The sequence below is a fragment of the Plectropomus leopardus genome, chromosome 12 (assembly GCF_008729295.1).
Source record: "Plectropomus leopardus isolate mb chromosome 12, YSFRI_Pleo_2.0, whole genome shotgun sequence".
Lineage (NCBI taxonomy): Eukaryota > Metazoa > Chordata > Actinopteri > Perciformes > Serranidae > Plectropomus > Plectropomus leopardus.
In genome coordinates, this window is record NC_056474.1 from 8,976,200 (window position 1) to 8,993,769 (window position 17,570).

The following is a 17,570-nucleotide window of genomic DNA, read 5'->3' on the forward strand; positions in this document are numbered from 1 at the left end:
CTGCAAGGATTTGGAAAATGGGTTGAGAACATTTTAACTCTCACAGCTGTCTGCAGGCGGTTTCTGTCCAATTGTGAGATTTTCTTGTTAGAGTCAAAGGCATTTATTTCAGTGTGTTCTCACATGTATCATGTAGGTGAATTAACACTTCCTTTCTTTAAAACCATAAATCAAACAGATGGCACCAGTAGTTGAGTGTTTGCCTGGAAAACGCAGGTCAAACTTGCAAACTTGTTCAAACATTGTCACAGTTTTTTTTTATGTTTTGTTTTGTGTGGGCTGTAAGATGAGTCAGAGGAAGGTGAGTAATCATTTAGTCATCCTTGGGATACACACACAAAGTACACACGTTGTCTTTGCAATCTACTCCCTCCCTTCTCTCACTTTCAGACAACACACACACATATGCACGCGCGTGCACACACACACGCACACAGATAGTGGGGTGATTTGTGGAAACAAATACTATTGGATATCATCTTCATAGCAATCTTGTATTAAAAAAAAACTTAGAGGCATGTTAGTGTGCATACTCCACATGTCTTAGGCGGGTTCTTGTGAAACCCCTTAGACTAAATATGATGCATGCAAATGCAGATTGTTTAACAGTTTCATCTGAGCATCTGAAACAATGATTAAAATGAAACAGTGCAAATAAGAACTGTGTTAAAATCTTTACAAGTGGCCCATTTAATCAATTTAAAACCAGGGAAAGTATAGGCTACTGGTAAATTTGAAATCAAAAGTATTCAAGCCACTGTACTAACTTAGTTTGTCTTGAATCAGTCTTTTAAAGCTAAATTAAAAAATGCTGTTCTCCTGTGCCTTTCATTCATGGGTTTCACTTACTTGCTTTTATTTTTTATTGTGTTTTTAAATGTCATTCATGTTTTATTCTATTTTGTTTTATTTTATATCTGTGTATGCCATTAGGATGAATTTACTTCATTTGCCTTTTTTAATACGTGCTTTGTGAAGTAATGCATATGATGGTCTATTTGTTCTTCGGCTTTCAATCGAGTATGGCCCTTTCTTTTTTCTTTAATTTTATAATCTGATTCTCTGTGTTTAAATTTTGTTAAAAAAATTTTAATTATCTTGATCAACTCATGCTTGCACTGTTATTTCTGAGTGTGTATCCATATACCTCTGTAATTGTATGTTTGTAATTAAAAACGTTGGTGCAAAACCAGTTTGCTTTTTAACTTGCTAGACTATATAAATGAAATAAACTTGAAGAAGTTTGTCTTTTGGCCACTTAATGTCTACATTCACACTATAGAAATATGACATATCAATTATGCGCCTAATATATGACATATCTTTTTTATTTAATTTTCTACATATGTTTGCAAGCACTTTTATTTTGAAAACAAATATTAGTCGCATTTTTTTTTACACTTAAGTCCTTTTATTTTGAAATAAACGACCCGGAAACCTTCTCACGTCACATTTCTTTTTCCTCCCTCTTGTTCTGACTTCCTGGGCACTCTTCACCATGGCTCAGGCAGTACAGAAACTCGTTGCCAAAGTGCCAACTTTACTTGGTGGTGAGTTTACTTTAACTTTTTGTTATTTATTTATGTAACTAAGAAACTGAGTTGTTCGCGTAAACCGTGCAGGAGCAGCTGGGTCACATTGTTTCAGCTTGTTAGCAGCTAGCTGCACAACTTGTGTGTGACCTTTGCTCAGGTGGCAACACACCAATTTACCACTGCAACAGGTTGTCCTCAGAAGTTGTGATTTTTTAATTGAACTGTACATAGTTGCAAAAGAAAGGAGAACTTGCTAACTTGCTTTTTGGCTTTACTGCTCCTTAGTTAATGTCATTTTTAAAACGCTGTTTGTGTTTGTTTCACGTGCAGCCGCTGTCACATACTCCAAACCCCGACTCGCGACCTTTTGGTACTATGCCCGGGTGGAGCTCGTGCCTCCGTCTCCTGCTGAGATCCCCAAAGCCATAGAGGCAGCAAAAGGGCTCATGAAGAGCTTCCAGTCAGGACGCCTGGGACAAACCACAGTAAAGGTGAGGCAAAACCAGTTAAAGATTAACCTGGCTTTCATTTGTGTGTGTGTGTGTGTGTGTGTGTGTGTGTGTGACCCCTGTGTGAGAAAGTAAGAAATATGACAATTCATTATATACTGAGTGAATCCTATAATAGGTACACCTGCATGAAATATAGACTGAGATGCACCTCCTGTGATGACGTGTTGTCACATTTTTGGACTGTTAGGGCTGTGGTTCCTAACCTTTTCCCTCGAAGGTACTAGTGACAAAATTTATGGGTATTTCTTATTATATTCAATGCGTACAAATAACAATACAGAGCAGCTTATAAACTGCACAGTTAACAAAAATAGTGAACTCAAGTGCAAAAAGAGGGATTTGGATGCATTTTAATCAGATTATTTCCTGTAAATATTGCATTACAAATTGATTTTCCTGATATTATACAATTCTCTGTATGTTTTTTATTTTATTTTTAATGATAATTCTTAAGAAGCTTCATTTTTGGCAAATCCAGATTTTTTTTTTTGAGGGGGTCAGGAGCCCCACCAGGTTGGGAACTACTGTGGGAACTAACGTGAAGGTTTTGAGACCCACAAAATGTTTATCTGAGGACAAAAACCATTAGATAATAGATAATTTAGTCAGGCAACAAAAAATTAAAACAACTTTGAATACTGATAAGAAAATACTGATTTCATCTTCTTGGCTCAAACAATTTACTGCATTTGTTTTTGAAAATGAAATTATGAAATGAGACAGTCAAAATGCCAGTTTAAGTTTGCTGCACACTGCACACACACAGTGTTATTTTACAGATGGCAATAATTATATCGAGATCCATCTGAAGTTGTTTGTGCCCATTTAACCCCCTGGCTCACATGTCCAGTCCTCGGTGTGATGTGTATGCACCAGTTGTGTGGTTCAGTTTATCTTCATATACAATAGAAACCACTGAAAACTGTAAATGACACAGAGGTAAACTGTGTGAGCCACATGAATTAACCACCCGAGTGGGATGGTGAACTTCCATTTCACTCAGTTCAGTGGAAAATGAACGGAAAAACCTCCAAAATTCGAAAAACAAGTGATTTGTGTAAAGATTGCAAGCAAAGTCAAAAGCTAACAATTCTGTTATATACAACAAGTGCAATGAAATATTGTGATATTTTAGTGTGCGTGTGCATTCAGACGTGTCATCTGGGACTTGTGGGTAATTGTATGCATGGGAAGGGACTCAGTTTTGCACTCCACAATCACTCTCTCATGTTACATTGTTTAGCCTCATTTCAATAAACTGCCACAACATGCAATTTACCTCTACAGGCTGATTTTAGAGCAAATGTCCTCATTGAAATTTGATTTTCTTTGTTTTGTAGGATGCCTTAAGGAACGGACTCGTGACCACTGAGGTGCTGATGTGGTTCTACATCGGAGAGTGCATCGGCAAAGGAGGCATTGTTGGATACGATGTCTAAATATTGTTCTGCTCTTTCTCCTTTTGCACTTGTAATTGTCACATTCTCAACAGCTATGCACCAAATTTTCAAATAAACGATGTCTATAGACAGAAAAGTTTATTTGGTGTCTCTTGAGTATAATTTCCAGAGTGAGTAGGTTCATATTTTATTCACAACAAAAACACCTAACTGTGGGAAAATACTTTGCTAAAAAGTTTGCAATGGATTTTGGAATATTTCATGCACAGCTGAATGAGAGCAAAGATGTATAATTCATAACTTTATAAATGCTGAAGAGTTCGTGAATGTCAGATTGCCAGTGCCAACAAAAAATTTCTTCAATAAGCTGCATATTTTATAGATTTTGCTGCTATGTAATGATGGACATCTCCTCTTGCTCTCGACTTTCCGACATTGTTTTTATGACATTTCCCAAGTATCTGCAGAAAGCTTTCCTCACATCCTCTGGTTCCTCCTCCAGGTTGGAGTGAATAAGCGGCAGTCTGGCCAAATGTGGGGCTGCATCAGAAAGAATGAATGTGTTAGCTCAGAAACTGCAGTAATAATTCATAGAAAAACTTTGGGAGGCCGGCAGTGGAAATACCTAAAGGCAGCCGTTCGTCTTCTACTCCGCTGCCGGGCTTATGGTGAGCCATGAGTAAACACTGGCTGTCCTGCAAACCCTGGGAGGAGATGAACATCGAATGCCATGTCTCGATTTCTTTGAGGTGACTCGGAACGTCGGGATTAAAAATGATCACCACACCGCTGGAGTCCTTCATCAGTGCAGGCCAGCACAACTCAAGTCTGTATGGAGAGAATGTATTTATATCTCTCTGTCGGTTTTATACACTGAAAAAAAAACAACTATAGAAAGTAATGGGATTTTTAAGTATCACAAGATAGGACAGGGTAACATCTAAGCCTGTGTTCACTGAAAATGTTTGATATTTAACTTACTTAAAATCTCCCGAACAGTCCCAAAGTTCAACTTCACATTTCACATTGTCACCACTACTTCCAAGTTGTGACTCATATTCCAGGATCCTTGAAACAGCAGAAAATGCATTTTGTTATTCTAACGTCAAACAATAATAACTCTCAAGGCAAAGTGGGATATAATGTTGCTTTTAATCATGGAGGTAATTGATTTTACATTCAGTTTTAAATAATGCTCAGACTTCTGATGGATCACGTCATTTCCATCTTCTTGGGGATTTAATAAGTTTAGGTCAATTGTGGAAAGTCGTTAAGTTGACAGAGGGTTTGTACCTTACTCCTTGAGTGGGTCTGTATTCACCTCCCACATTTTCAAGTGTATCGGAGAGAAAATTTGCAAGAACCGTTTTCCCACTCTGAAAAACAAAACAAAAAACAGATAGGTGATAGAATAGTCATATCAATCATAAAGCAGGCAATACATTTTTCAGTGTTAAATCAGGCCCTCATTCGCTGTCTATGGAGCAGCTCCAGACTTTATACTAGAGTTTGACACTTATCTCTGGCTTCTGGCTCATATTCACAAATATTGACTGAAATAACAAGTAGGTATTTTTAATTTAGATGGGATTTCCTTTTACTGTTCAGGCTGGTGGAGGTGGAGCTAATTTACACGTTCAAATACTATTAGGCAGTTTAAAAATAATGCATCACAAGCTGTTCATTATAAGTTTTAATGTAAATATTGCCCTACAAAGTCACTAATAATGGTATCTATAGCTGTCATAAATACAGTAGAGATAAACGTGCAATATTTACCTTCAAATGTATTTAAAGAATTAAGTAGCATATAATTAAAATAGTTAAGTAAAAATACTTAGTGAGTAAACTATACTAAAATTGTCTTTGAGTAAATACACTGAACTAGCCACGTTCTTCTACTGTATGCTTCTCGGTTAGCATGAATAAAGTTTTTCATCTTTAAAAACCGTAAAATTCAAGAGGTGCTCAGATTTTTTGATGTAAGCGTGTATTTCTGGTGTCTGCTCTGGCTACCCGTCAACACCTAACAGTAAAAGTGAGCTACGCTACAGTGGGTAAAATGCATTTACGTACCTCGTTGGGACCAATAAAGAGTATTTTGGCTTTAAACATTTCCACTCGTTGAGCGTTAGCATTAGCGGTCCAGCTAACTTCGACTGAATAAGATAAACTACGAAACCAAAACGAGTTCAATAACACTCTGTTTTCATTTCAGTAAACACGTGAAAAATAACATGCTGGGTTTTTCAGTTTCACGCAACGAAATGTTAACAACAGCCGCGACTAGGTGTTAGCCGAAGATGGTTTGAGAAACCACGGCAGTAAACTTCCTCTTCGTTTCTATGGTTTCTTGGCTTCCTTTTTTATTGGCTTTTCCCAACTGTAATCAAACGTAGTCCCGCCTACTTTCTCGCCGGGGAACAAATCAGCAGCAAGAAAATAAGTCCGCGTCGTGACGTTAGCTCAGAGATAACCAATCAGGCTCGAGTTTGTAAGAGGGGGCACTTCGGTTTGGAGTAGCGTTGATCACAACCGACACAAGGCGAAAGCGTAAGTAGCTTAATATTTACATCTTGTGGCATTGTTTTATAAGAAGTCAACTTGTTTTAGTTCTTATGGTCATAATGTAGAAATCAGTGGTTTTACATGGTAGAATTAACAAAATGCTTGCCATCGTAACTCTAACGTAAAGCTAAGCAGTCACTAAGTACTGTCGTCTGTTGCTATGGAGTAGTTAGCTTGGCATTGCTCTGACTGCCCTTCATAGTAATGCGCCAGCTGATCTACACCACAGTGTTTTTTAGATAATTTAGTGTTAGATAATATAGTAAGACATGCAGTTAGCTTCCGATTCATCAGTACAGGAGAGAGTTAAGGGACATGTTTGTCCGTCTTACTTACAGTTGTTCAAGCATGTTAGACATATTAGCTAAAGCCACAAGTCTGTCTGATATCCACTTTCACATTTGTAAAACCTTTACTCTGTGACAATGTAAAAAAAAAAAAAAACAAACACAAAAAAACAAACAAATTCACTGCGATTTTCACATGAAGACAACATTGAACCACGTCCAGCAAAAACCACTTTACTTAGACCTGTCAAATCAGGACTAGATTCTCCCAGAGAAGCTACAGGATGATGTAAACATAGTTTCAGATATGTGAAACCTGTAAAAATGCAAAAAGAGGGACCTTTAACTGATTTTTTTTTACATGTAGACCACATAATCTAGTTCATATTTGGAAAGTCTAAGTATAGTGGTTTTTGATCTGGACCTGACTCAATGTAGTCTACATGTTTCAAACAAATAAACAAACAAAAGCATAGTCTTTTTTGCATTTTTATAAATAGATAAAAGGTTTCATAAATTTGAAACTGTTTAAAATATATATATTTAGCCTCTCTGGGATAATCAAGTCAAGATGACCTGGTTTCATGTGGTCTATCTGTGGGAAGTCTCACTTTTTGCATTTTCACAAATAGAATAAATGTGTCACAAATCTGAAACTGTGTTTTAAAGAATATTTAGCCTCTCTGGGATAATGTAGTCCAGATCTGACAAGTCTAAGTATAGTGTTTTTGTTCATTCTGGCCATGGTTCAGTGTGTTCTTCATGTGGAAATTGCTGTGAAATGTCCCTGTTTTTGTAATTTTACAATTAGATCAAAGGTTTCACACGTTTTTAATAACATTTGGCCTCTGTGATAATCAAATCCAGATTTTACAAGTCTAAGTACAGTGGTTTTAGATCTGGGCATGGCTCAATGTGGTCTACAAGTGAAAAATGCAATGAAGTCCTCCTTTTTTGTTATTTCACAAATAGAATTCACAAATCTGAAACAGTATTTTTTATCAACCTTTAGCCTCATTGGGCTAATCTAGTGCAGATTTGAAAAGGATAAGTATTATGTTTTTTTTTTTTTAATTCTGGACTTGGTTCAATGTGGTCTTTATATGTAAAATAAAATGAAATCTCCCTTTTTTTTGCATTTTACATATAAAATAAAGGTTCTGAAATGTGACAGTTAGTTTTGGACAACATTAAGGCTTTACCTAAAATGCATAACATGCTTTCACAACGGTAAATAGTGCAAAAGGTCAAAGATCAGTCGCTCAGTAGTGTAAGTTACATTTCCCATAGCTCTCCCCTTAACTGCTCAATCAGGGGCTAACTTCAGTGTCGTTTTTGTAAACTAACTCCCTTCTCTCCTCTGTATATTAACACTGAATCTCATACTGTATGTCGTTCCGTCAGCAGAAGAGCTATGTCTCCAGAGGATGAACGCCACAGTCCCCCGCTTGGTTTCAGCTCGACCAGGGACGATACCACTCTGAGCTGTGGGGATCTAACTAGCTCTCACGAGCTGGGGAGAAGGAGCAAAGCAAGCAGCAGTCTCCACACGAGAACCCCAGAGACGGACATCAACTGGTGAGGTCCTATGATGCATGTGAACATGTGAACATACAGCCTAACCTGTGGGGCTGAACATCCACTAACCAGCAGACGCAGCCTAATCACTTTTCTTCCTCTTTTTCATGAAGTCATGGAGACTCTGCAGATGGAAAAAGCCCTTTCCTGAAAACACTGTTGGATGCAGAAGCAGCTGCCAACTCTGCCGCCATACAACTCGTGTCTTTTAAAGATGCCATGGAAGATGAATTTGCTGTATGTTTGTTGCAATCTTAGCATTCATCAAGTCTGGTCTGAACATCGGCCATGCACATTGAAAACCTAAACAATTTGCCTGCATTTAATGTAATTTTGCAAAGCATCACATTTAATTTAAATTTATTTTTTCTTGCTATTCAGGATTCACAGTCTGCTATTAATAAGCGCCGGATTACAAGACAGAGAGGACTTCTGCTGGAGAAGTTGGAGGATTTTAGACGGATAAATAAGTCTGTTAGACAGAAGCTGAAACTGCTCCAAGATGTTGAGGTAGATAAAAATACGTCTATCTTATATGTTTCTCTGGAGAGTCAGTCATGGGTCAAAATTAGTAAAAGTAGTACTGTCGTTACTAACAGCAACTGAAACACTCGTGCTTCTTCAAAATATGTAAAAATCTGATTTTGTTTCCATACAGGCTGATCGAATTGATGCTGAACGCCAAACTGACGTGTTATTGAAAAAGATCACACAGGCTGAGAGGGAAAATGAGGTGAGTGTATGCAGTTACTCAAAGCAAACAACTTAATTGAAGTGTAGGCGAATTAAAATTTGTGCTGAAGCTGTGGCAACCTGGTTGAATATTTCGTCTGTTGAAAAAGTTAATCTCACGAACTATATACTGGTTTGAATGGTTCAATTTTAAGGGCAGTTCAAATTAAAGGGATAGTTCAGATCTTTTAAAGTGGAGTTGTATGAAGTACTTATTTATAGTCCGTCTGTATAGATCACTGGTATTGCATATAGAACTCTAAAAATATGCAAATTCCCATCTCAAATCATATACTAATTACTGTGATTTTTCCCACTAAAGAATTTAAAAAGAGACTTGATTGAGACAGAAAGTAAAGTTGAGGAACTGATGAACCTGCGGAGAGAGGAGCAGGTAAAAGCACAGCAGAAGTTTTCATACAGATGTTCTTGCAGACTCTAAAAATGCAACAGATGCACATTTTAAATCTATAATGATTTTCACAGGAGAACATAAAAAGTGCAGTTTACGTAACCAAATCTGTGGAGGCGATTCGTGCTCACCTGCAGGGGCAGCTGCGCAACAAGGAAGCCGAAAACAATCGTCTGACTGTGCAGCTTCGGGTACAAACGTTGACTACTCTTTAAGCAAACTATGTATGTGCAATGTCGAGGCACATTTTTACAGGAGTGCTTCTTTTCCAGACTCTGGAGAGAGCCCTGACCGAGCAGAAGATGGAGATTGATGATCTGAGAGGCTCCATCACGTCTTTGACTGAGAAGGCAGCACAGGACAAAGAATCTCTGAAGAAAGCCACCCGAGCACAGAAAGTGAGAGCCGAGAGATTTGAGGCTGCTATTGAGAAATGCTACACGCAACTGAAGGAAAAGGTATGAAGTCAAAAGGGCTATAATGTCTCTATAAAGTCATATCACACAGGATCCTGCTTTGACTTTCCTATCTTGGTCGGCACACAGGATGCTCAGCTGGTCAGCGCCCGTTTGGAAAGAGACTCCAGAAGACGGCAAAATGAGCTTGAGTTAGAAGAGAAAGAGAAGCTTGTTGCTCATACAGAGCTGTTGAAAAGGTTGGTCACATCTCTTTTCCCCACAACACTATGTCACCTCACTTTTACATTAGTCATTTTTATACAAGTCATTATTGCTGATGAATTTTTAATTTCTATTTCCAATAAAGTCAAATTGCGGACATGACAGCGAGGCTGCAGAGGGAGAAGGATGAGCTCGCTGCCGCTAATGAAATTGTGATGCAACGTGTTGAAAAACTCAGCACTGAAAACGGAAACCTCAGCGTCAATAATGCAACGCTCAAGGTACAAGCTGCTTGTGAGAATCATTACTGTGTGTAAAAAAACACATCCATTATTTTCGGGAATTATTATCAATTATTCATACAGTCGTTTAGTAATCTGCAGACGGCTGACAGGTAAACAGCTGTCAATCTGTAACAAATTTTCTGTGCATGTCTGTCATATTCTTAAGAAAGACAGAGATATTCTCTCTGATTATTCTCCCGGTACTGAAATAATTTTGGTGTTCATGTACTTGCAGGTGTCTGTTGCTCAGCTGGAGCAGCAGCTGGCTGATTGTGAGTCCGCACTGGTAGAAGAAAAGGTTTTGTCTCAGGAGAAGAAACATCAGACCGAACAGTTCCAAGATCAGGTTGCCAGCAGATCATTAATTTATTGTTTTAGAAGATCTCTTTAACTTTTTTTCCTTTAATTTATTTATAGAGCTTCAACTTGAAAGATTGGGGTTCCCTCAGCAGATTTCTTGATTTGGAAAAAATAAAAATAATTCACTCTGTAGTCAACAAATACTTCTGACATAAAATTGTTTTACTCATAAAGACAGAGTACAGAGCATCACAAATAACCAAATACGAAGCTTGTGAGCATTTATGATCCAGTGATGTAGTTATCAGAAAAGTAAGAAAACTTTTATGGCCATGTTTATAGTTGTTTCCATGGATACATTGTATTAACAAGACTGCACAGATGCTGTTAAAATTAAATTATTGAACTCTTTTTCCAACTAATTCCAGTTTCTTATTTGTAAAAGAAAGAAAAAATATGATAAGAACAATGATATACTATTTATTCAATATGTTAAGGGAATATATAAGTAGCACTGGTTACTTTACCATGTCTTTGGGCAGAGATGTTTTACAGTGGGACGTCATCTAACTTTATGAATCTCAATGTCCAAATAGGGTAAATGCAAGTTTTCTGTGGGCTGGCTGTTTGTATTCAGATAAAAGATATATTCTGAAAAATCTACCGAAAAATATCTGTCTGGAAAAATATCAAATTTTGAAATGAAAGATGTGTGGAAACTATGTAAAGAGCATCTCCACAAAAATAACACGTGCATACACATATCGAATGTACTGTGTGTAATCCCACTTTGCAAGTGTTTTTTGACTTGCATGATTCTCTTTATCTGAATAGATTATGAACACTGAAAAAAAAAGTTTTGGACATCTGGCCAGGGACACAAAACAAAGCAGTTTTAAGACTACAAGCTGTTGAGCTTCAGTTGAAGGCAACTGTTAATCCTTTTATCCTTTTTTTCTATGCCTTAAATTAGTCATATTTTGTGCTTTGGTAACACTATTTCCCATTTGTGTTTTGAAAAGTCCTCCACTAAAAAAGGATGATCGTAGTGATTATATCAGCTCACTCTAACGAGCGTTTTAATTACTGTGAAGCCTAAGACAGAATGTGGTCTGCTGAGATTACTGAATGAATGATTTATCAGTAATACTAGTCTACAGTTGCCGGGAAGGACACAGCAGATTTGATCACGCTGTTCTGTATTTGTTCTAGGTTTCACAGCTTGAAGCTGAAATTGACGATCTGAAGATAAAATATGCAAATCTGTTAAGAGACGTAGAGAAGACACAAGATGGAAAAGATACAGAAGTTGAGAAGGTAACTTCCTGCCTTTCCAAATGTTTTATGAAAGTTTTGAACTCTTTTAATGTGCACAAATCTTAATGATTATTAAAAAAATATAAATTATATTTAAAGGTCCAATATTGGAAAAATTGTGATTTTCTTGTTTTTTAAATTATAAAGCATGCAGAGGTGCTATATAAGACTCTGATTGTATCAAAACACTCAGTGAAATGCACACAGTCTGTATTCAGATACTGTGCCTTTAAACAAGCTGTCAGGAGTTGTGATGTCACAACTATATTATATAAAGGTAGAAACTGCTGCTACAGTACTGTCAGAGTATTTCTTTCGGCTGTAATGATGATGCAAAGCTGTCGAAAGTTGTGGAAAAACCAAAAACACTGACATTCAGAACAGACTGGGCTTTCTCAGGAGGGAGGCTTAAAGAGACAGGCGCTAAAACGAACCGTTTTAGACAGAGGGTGAATTGGTGTATTCAGGCACACAGTTTGAGAAAAATAAACTTTATTTGAACATTAAACCAAGTAAACATGTTGTAGAAGAAACCAGAAATACGTATAAGTATGAACCTAAAAATGCAGACAATATGGGACCTTTAAGATGACTAATTTCTTTAATTTTTGTTCTTTCAACAACAAATTCTAACACTACTGTAGTTTTTTCTAGTAGCTTATATTAAGCTCTGCAGCATTGCTTTTCCTGCCCTTAAATGGCCACTTAGTAAGCTGTTAGATATTCCTTTTGCTGTGTAAAATTTGTTGCCCCTGGACCTTCTAACTCCCAAACTTCCTACAGTAAATCCTGTGCGGCAAACACTTCAACAAACACTTGCCAAAGCTCAGTCAAAAGATGAATAACGGCGTGCTTAAAGTATGCACCTCTGTGAGCATGTCTTTGAGAGGTGTGATAAATCTTTAGGCTAATATTTTGTCCATTCCCAACACTCCTTTTGCCGTCCTCTGGAGCCCAGGTGAGGCAGGAGCTGCAGGGGCGTGTGGACCAGCTGAAGTCTTACCCCGAGTTACTGAGTGCAGCTGAGCAGAGTCTCTTCGAGTGCCAGGAGAGCCTGCGACGCTCAGAGAGGACGTGCTCAGAAAAGTCAGAGTCCGTTAGGCAACTGCAGGTTAAGGTGTGCAACGTGAGCTGTGGCGGTCAGAGTGTGAAATTCAGTCATGTAAAAGTTTCATACATCTGACCACTAGGCGGTAGTACAGCCCCATGTGTCTGTCTTGTTTTCTGGTCCTGGTGTGAGTTTGATGTTTCTGATTGCAGTGGAAACAGATAGTTTGAAACCATCCGTACCTACCTGCCCATTTGTGAGTGTTTTGTGCTGTGTGAGTCTTCTTCAGTCATCCGTTTTCTAACAGCAATGATGGTAGAAAACGGCTTGTTCTGTGTTTGGGAGATTGTGTTTTTTAATCGGTGTGTGATGTGAAGTCTTCTTTTCTGCTCCTGGTGATTCTGAATTTTGCATTTTACACACACAGATGGAGAGTCAGGCAAAGCTGCTGAGATCGTCTGTGGAGATGAAAGAGTCCATTCATGATGCCAATGCACAACTACACGAGAAAGTGAATTATCTTCAAAAGTAAGAAATCCTCTCGTGTCTGTTTTATAGAAGTCAGTTGTTTGTGTCTCCTTTGCTCAGATTTAAAATAGAAAATATATTACACATTTGTAGGAAGATGGACACGCTGCAGCAGGAGAACCTGGAGCTGGTGCGAAGGCTTGCAGCTCAGGAGGAAGCCTTCGGCTACAGTAACCGGCAGCTGGATCAACGCTCGTCAGAGTGCCAGGCCCTCAGCCGGCAGCTGGAGGCGGCTCTATCAGACGTCAAACATCAGGTACAGCTCAGAGGCAGTCCAGTGACATCTGAGGGTCAATCATCAAAGAAATGATCAACACAAATGATAAAGCATCAGGTGTTTTTCCACTTATGTTCTCTTTTGTCCTTCGATGTTCCAAATGTAGTGTTTTACCACACGCTGCTAGTTTTAAACATTGAGCGATGCAACGGCTTCAGTTCCCCAACATAAGGGCTGTCTGACAGAAAGGTAAAGTGGTGAAAACATTCTTAATAGGGCTTATACTTAAACTGATATTGATATTTTTTGGGTGGGTACTTTTTTAGTGGCTAAAATACTGTTTTACTTTGTTGCTGACCTCTTTACTGTACTCCTGTCTGCTTTCCCAAACTGGGGACATGCTGACCGATATCTACACTGACCACGGATACCTCGTACAACCCAAAAAATCTGGACTTCACCTTTAAAGTGCTAACAACAGAAAACTGGTGTCCGCACATACAGATGTGTCACACAGGAAGTGATGATAATTGAAATTTCTTCCATTGTCCAGGTCGACAAGGTTAAAGACCAGGCTGCCTCCAGAGAAGAGACCCTTCAAACCAAAATCCTGGAGCTGGAAGCAGAAAAGAGCCGAAGAGACAACGAGCTGAGGCTTCTTCGCCAGAGCAAGCTCACTGTGAGTTTCATGCTTTTCTGCAGCATATAAAGCAAATGCAGGCATGCTCAGATTGCACCGAACTCATCCTTAATGTAACTTGAGATGTGTTGATGGCGATGGAAATATATCCGTATTTTGGTCTGCAGGCTGAGAAACAGTTCCAGGTGCGCCTGAAGGACCTGCAGCTCAGCCTCGACCAATCAGAGAGCCACAAGCAGAGCATCCAGAACTACGTTGATTTCCTCAAAAACTCTTACACCACTATGTTTGATGAGGGATTGCAAGCATCAACTTTTGGATCATCATATTTTCTAAAATGATAAGGGATTTATTTATTTATTTTCATTTTAAAATGTATTTGTAAGTTTGTGTTTAATTTAATGTTTGCTGTAATATTTATTTGTAGAAATGAGAATGGAGGCAATAATTTGGATATCTATATCTACATTTAGTTGACAATCTGGGACTTATTCCCAGCCAGATATCAGGGAAATCTGCTGTTGTTGTGAGAGGTTTTTGATATCAGTTTTTAGATCGTGTCTCAAAAGACGTTATATAATATTTTTACTTGTGAGTGCAAATTTGGGACTGTGAACTTTTGGTGCTACTGTGTGTTATTACCAAATGACAAAGGAGCCAGCTGCATAAATTAAGGAGATCTTTCAGTAAGGCTCGGTCCAACGTCATAAATTTAGTTTTTTTTTCACCTTAAATTGACTATGTTTGTGTTTAGGACTGTTGGTCAGATAAAAAAAAGCAGTCATAAGATGTTGTTTTGTAATTTGAATAATAGTAATAGTAGCAATAGTAATACATTTTATTCATAGAGTGCTTTTCATGGTACTCAAAGACACTTTACATAAGTTAAAATGATCATAAAAATAAACACAGTCACAAAAGTAACTGTGGCAAACATTTCTTCACTTTTATCAGATATTTCATGAACAAAAACTATGAATTAAAATATAATAAAGGGAGTTTCCAGATGGAAAAAAGGAGTTTGCCACCGTTTTGTTAGTTTATCTTTTCACTTCTGTTAAGTGTCTCATTTTACCCACAGAAAGGCTATTTTTATTTGAGATATTTTAAAATGTCACAGTAGAAAAAGACAGGTTTAAAGGCAAGAATTAATGATGGCTGAACTCTTTTTTGCTACCTTGTTTTCAGGGTCCTGGTGTTGGCTCATTGTCACACTTTCTTGGTCTAGTGGGAAAATTGATTCTAACTGAGCCCTGGATAACGTTATTAGTATCACCTGTGCTTTTCCCACTTTGCTGAGAGCTGGATACGAAGGTAAATTTGAGTTTTAAGTGCTGATCTGTCTTTGTGTAGCTGGCTCCAGACCAAACTTGTTTTTTGTCATATTTTAAAGCTGCATAAACATCTCAGTATGAATGTAATTATTAACCAAAAAAGTTGTGATTGAAAGCCAAATGTAATGGAGAAAATGTGTGGACTCCAGTCTCTTGACTTGGACTTCAGTCAGACTCGAGTACAAATTTGAGTTCACAAATTTAGACTTGATTGATAAAATGAAATTAAAAAAAGACTTGCAACTTGACCTGCACTTTAACTTCACTGATTCATAACTTAACTTGGACTTGAGCCTTTTGACTCTAAAATACTTGATACTTTACCCCTCAAGCCCAAAACTGAAAACATGCAAAAAACAAATTAATTTCCCCTTAATATCTTGAATAGCTAACATTAACACTTTTTGCTCCCAGCAAGTCAACACTTAGTAAACCAGATCCACTTTGTTTTGTCTCTTGTCTTTGAAACATGAAGAGCTTTACATTACTGACCAACACAGGTAATTTTGGTCATGTACAAAAACTAGGTGATGGTCAAAATAAAATTACACTATGCCAAATGTTAAGGATAAAAACTAACAACAACATCCAACAAACTTCATTTAAATGAACTAATGTCATGGTTTTATATTAGACAGATTTATTTTGGAAAATGCGTTGTTAAAATGGCATTATGTTTGTTGAAGAGAGCATTAAAACTTGCTTAGCACTCAAAATTCAAAGCTTGGGGTTTGGGACTTTCCAATTTTGACTTGGAACTTGAGCGCAAAGACTTGAGACTTGCAAAACAATGACTTGGTCCCCCCTCTGGCACACACCAAGTTTGCCTGTGGTAGAATAAACCACATTTTCCAAAATGAAATATGCTTTAACTTTGCTCCCATCCAAAACATCAACATTTTGTCTGCCACATAAAATGTGACATTTGGAGCCTTGATACTCACTGACGCTCATTTCACTGTTATCCTGCTGATGCTGAGAACACTAGTGTCTGTTTCTGTGCAGAAAACCTGCCACATATTCTGAATAAGTTCAGATTCTCAGCTGGCCTGAGATGAATGATGCAAATCTTGCTGTTTAGCTGTCAGTTTTGAAGCTCGTGCCTTTAGGGCTGCAAAAATAATTACTGTGATACATGCAACACTGGGATATTTCCAAACCACTTTAAACTGTTGCTGCTTTACACTCATGCTTTTGAAGTTTTTGTAAAACTGAGGCGTAGACGCACATGCAAGAACGCAGGTATCTGCTGCAGCACGACTGACCTTCAACACTGAACCATGTTTGTCCTACTTGTTCTGCTGTTGTGGTCGCACACTGTATCTATGGTAATAAACCAGCAGACCTGAATCTGATGTGTTCTTGCAGTGGACGTATTCCCCCGAGTGAGCAGCTCTCCTCTCAGGTTCTCACAGACAAAGCTCTATTGTTGTGTTCTCCGTCAGGGGATGGAAGCATTTCATCTCTGCGTGCGTCAGTACTCCTGTTTTTCCTTTACTCTCGCTCTCTTGGTCTCGCCTGATTACGTAATTCTGTTGATCACAGTTTGGGAATTTGCTTTGGGAGTAAGCTTACATGTGACCTCTTTGTTTGGGGTCACAATTCAGCGCCGTGATGGGGGACACACCCTGAGTTTATGTGATCATTACACTCAAATGACCCATTTTTCTTTTTCTTTTTTCTTTATTTTACACATTTTGGACTTTTGAGCTAATTATTAAAACATTAACTTGTGTACATATTAAAAAGTATCTGAAAGTCGCATACAGTCGTCTAATACATGTAGAAACTTTTTTTGGATGGAGAATAAGTGCATATTTGCATTCACACAAAGTCATACTTCAGATTACACTGAGCAACTTAACATCGAGGGAAAGGAGTGAAATTATATCCAACACATTTCAAAGCTCAGGGCTGTACATGAGAGATGTCATATATCTCTGTGGAAAGTTTAGATTACTCTTTGTTACCCTTTAACTCTTTCACAAAACAAAATCCTGCAGCCTGTGCCCAGCATCTGTCCAACAGCAGGGGAACCACTCGGAGGTTTACATTACGCTCGTTCCCTGAGCTGTTCGGTGGCATGTGGGTCGTCTGAGAAGTGGGTCAGCCAGATGAAACAGTAGAGCTCATTTCCTACTCAAAATTGTTACAACAGACTCCCCCCGAGAATTTCCTTTTTTTAAACTATTGTATGCAGCATTTTACCCCCTTTTTCCTAAGAAAACCTTTAGTTCAACTGGTAAATGTGCGCTCAT

At 38.0% G+C, this 17,570-nt stretch overlaps 3 protein-coding genes across 4 annotated transcripts; 2 read left to right on the plus strand and 1 right to left on the minus strand.

Annotated features, from left to right (window-relative positions):
- The first annotated feature begins 1,445 nt into the window (after positions 1–1,445).
- On the plus strand, positions 1,446–3,586 carry LOC121951558 (ATP synthase subunit g, mitochondrial-like). The gene is made up of 3 exons (XM_042497928.1): positions 1,446–1,550; positions 1,866–2,026; positions 3,388–3,586. The coding sequence occupies exons 1-3, from the start codon at positions 1,499–1,501 to the stop codon at positions 3,484–3,486; spliced, it is 312 nt and encodes a 103-aa protein (XP_042353862.1). The 5' UTR covers positions 1,446–1,498; the 3' UTR covers positions 3,487–3,586.
- Positions 3,571–5,771, minus strand: ift22 (intraflagellar transport 22 homolog (Chlamydomonas)). Its single transcript, XM_042497927.1, has 5 exons — positions 5,524–5,771; positions 4,741–4,823; positions 4,429–4,515; positions 4,073–4,275; positions 3,571–3,987 (listed from the first exon to the last, which is right to left on the minus strand). The coding sequence occupies exons 1-5, from the start codon at positions 5,560–5,562 to the stop codon at positions 3,839–3,841; spliced, it is 561 nt and encodes a 186-aa protein (XP_042353861.1). The 5' UTR covers positions 5,563–5,771; the 3' UTR covers positions 3,571–3,838.
- A 186-nt stretch (positions 5,772–5,957) lies between these two features.
- On the plus strand, positions 5,958–14,706 carry LOC121951582 (outer dense fiber protein 2-like). 2 transcript variants are annotated; one of them, XM_042497962.1, is made up of 17 exons: positions 5,958–6,000; positions 7,710–7,880; positions 7,994–8,117; positions 8,262–8,390; positions 8,539–8,613; positions 8,935–9,006; positions 9,099–9,215; positions 9,297–9,482; positions 9,570–9,679; positions 9,790–9,925; positions 10,164–10,274; positions 11,441–11,545; positions 12,504–12,662; positions 13,021–13,121; positions 13,215–13,377; positions 13,892–14,017; positions 14,146–14,706. In XM_042497962.1, exons 2-17 carry the CDS (start codon positions 7,717–7,719, stop codon positions 14,317–14,319), a joined length of 2,052 nt encoding a protein of 683 aa, XP_042353896.1. In that variant the 5' UTR covers positions 5,958–6,000; positions 7,710–7,716; the 3' UTR covers positions 14,320–14,706. The 2 variants fall into 2 exon arrangements, with proteins under 2 accessions (XP_042353896.1, XP_042353897.1); XM_042497963.1 differs by having other exon boundaries at positions 5,961–6,000; positions 7,707–7,880.
- The last annotated feature ends 2,864 nt before the right edge of the window (positions 14,707–17,570 follow it).

What these genes read in the sequence shown, in the direction of transcription:
- LOC121951582 (XM_042497962.1), top strand. Translation starts at nt 7,717, where the DNA reads ATGTCTCCAGAGGATGAACGCCACAGTCCCCCGCTTGGTTTCAGCTCG. An exon ending in TTAGGCAACTGCAGGTTAAG is followed by an intron (nt 12,663 to 13,020) that starts GTGTGCAACGTG and finishes TTACACACACAG; the next exon opens with ATGGAGAGTCAGGCAAAGCT. An exon ending in TTCGCCAGAGCAAGCTCACT is followed by an intron (nt 14,018 to 14,145) that starts GTGAGTTTCATG and finishes TTTGGTCTGCAG; the next exon opens with GCTGAGAAACAGTTCCAGGT.
- LOC121951558 (XM_042497928.1), top strand. Translation starts at nt 1,499, where the DNA reads ATGGCTCAGGCAGTACAGAAACTCGTTGCCAAAGTGCCAACTTTACTT. An exon ending in AGTGCCAACTTTACTTGGTG is followed by an intron (nt 1,551 to 1,865) that starts GTGAGTTTACTT and finishes TTTCACGTGCAG; the next exon opens with CCGCTGTCACATACTCCAAA. An exon ending in TGGGACAAACCACAGTAAAG is followed by an intron (nt 2,027 to 3,387) that starts GTGAGGCAAAAC and finishes TTTGTTTTGTAG; the next exon opens with GATGCCTTAAGGAACGGACT.
- ift22 (XM_042497927.1), bottom strand. Translation starts at nt 5,562, where the DNA reads ATGTTTAAAGCCAAAATACTCTTTATTGGTCCCAACGAG. An exon ending in TCTTTATTGGTCCCAACGAG is followed by an intron (nt 4,824 to 5,523) that starts GTACGTAAATGC and finishes TTTGTTTTTCAG; the next exon opens with AGTGGGAAAACGGTTCTTGC. An exon ending in AGACGAACGGCTGCCTTTAG is followed by an intron (nt 3,988 to 4,072) that starts GTATTTCCACTG and finishes TTTCTGATGCAG; the next exon opens with CCCCACATTTGGCCAGACTG.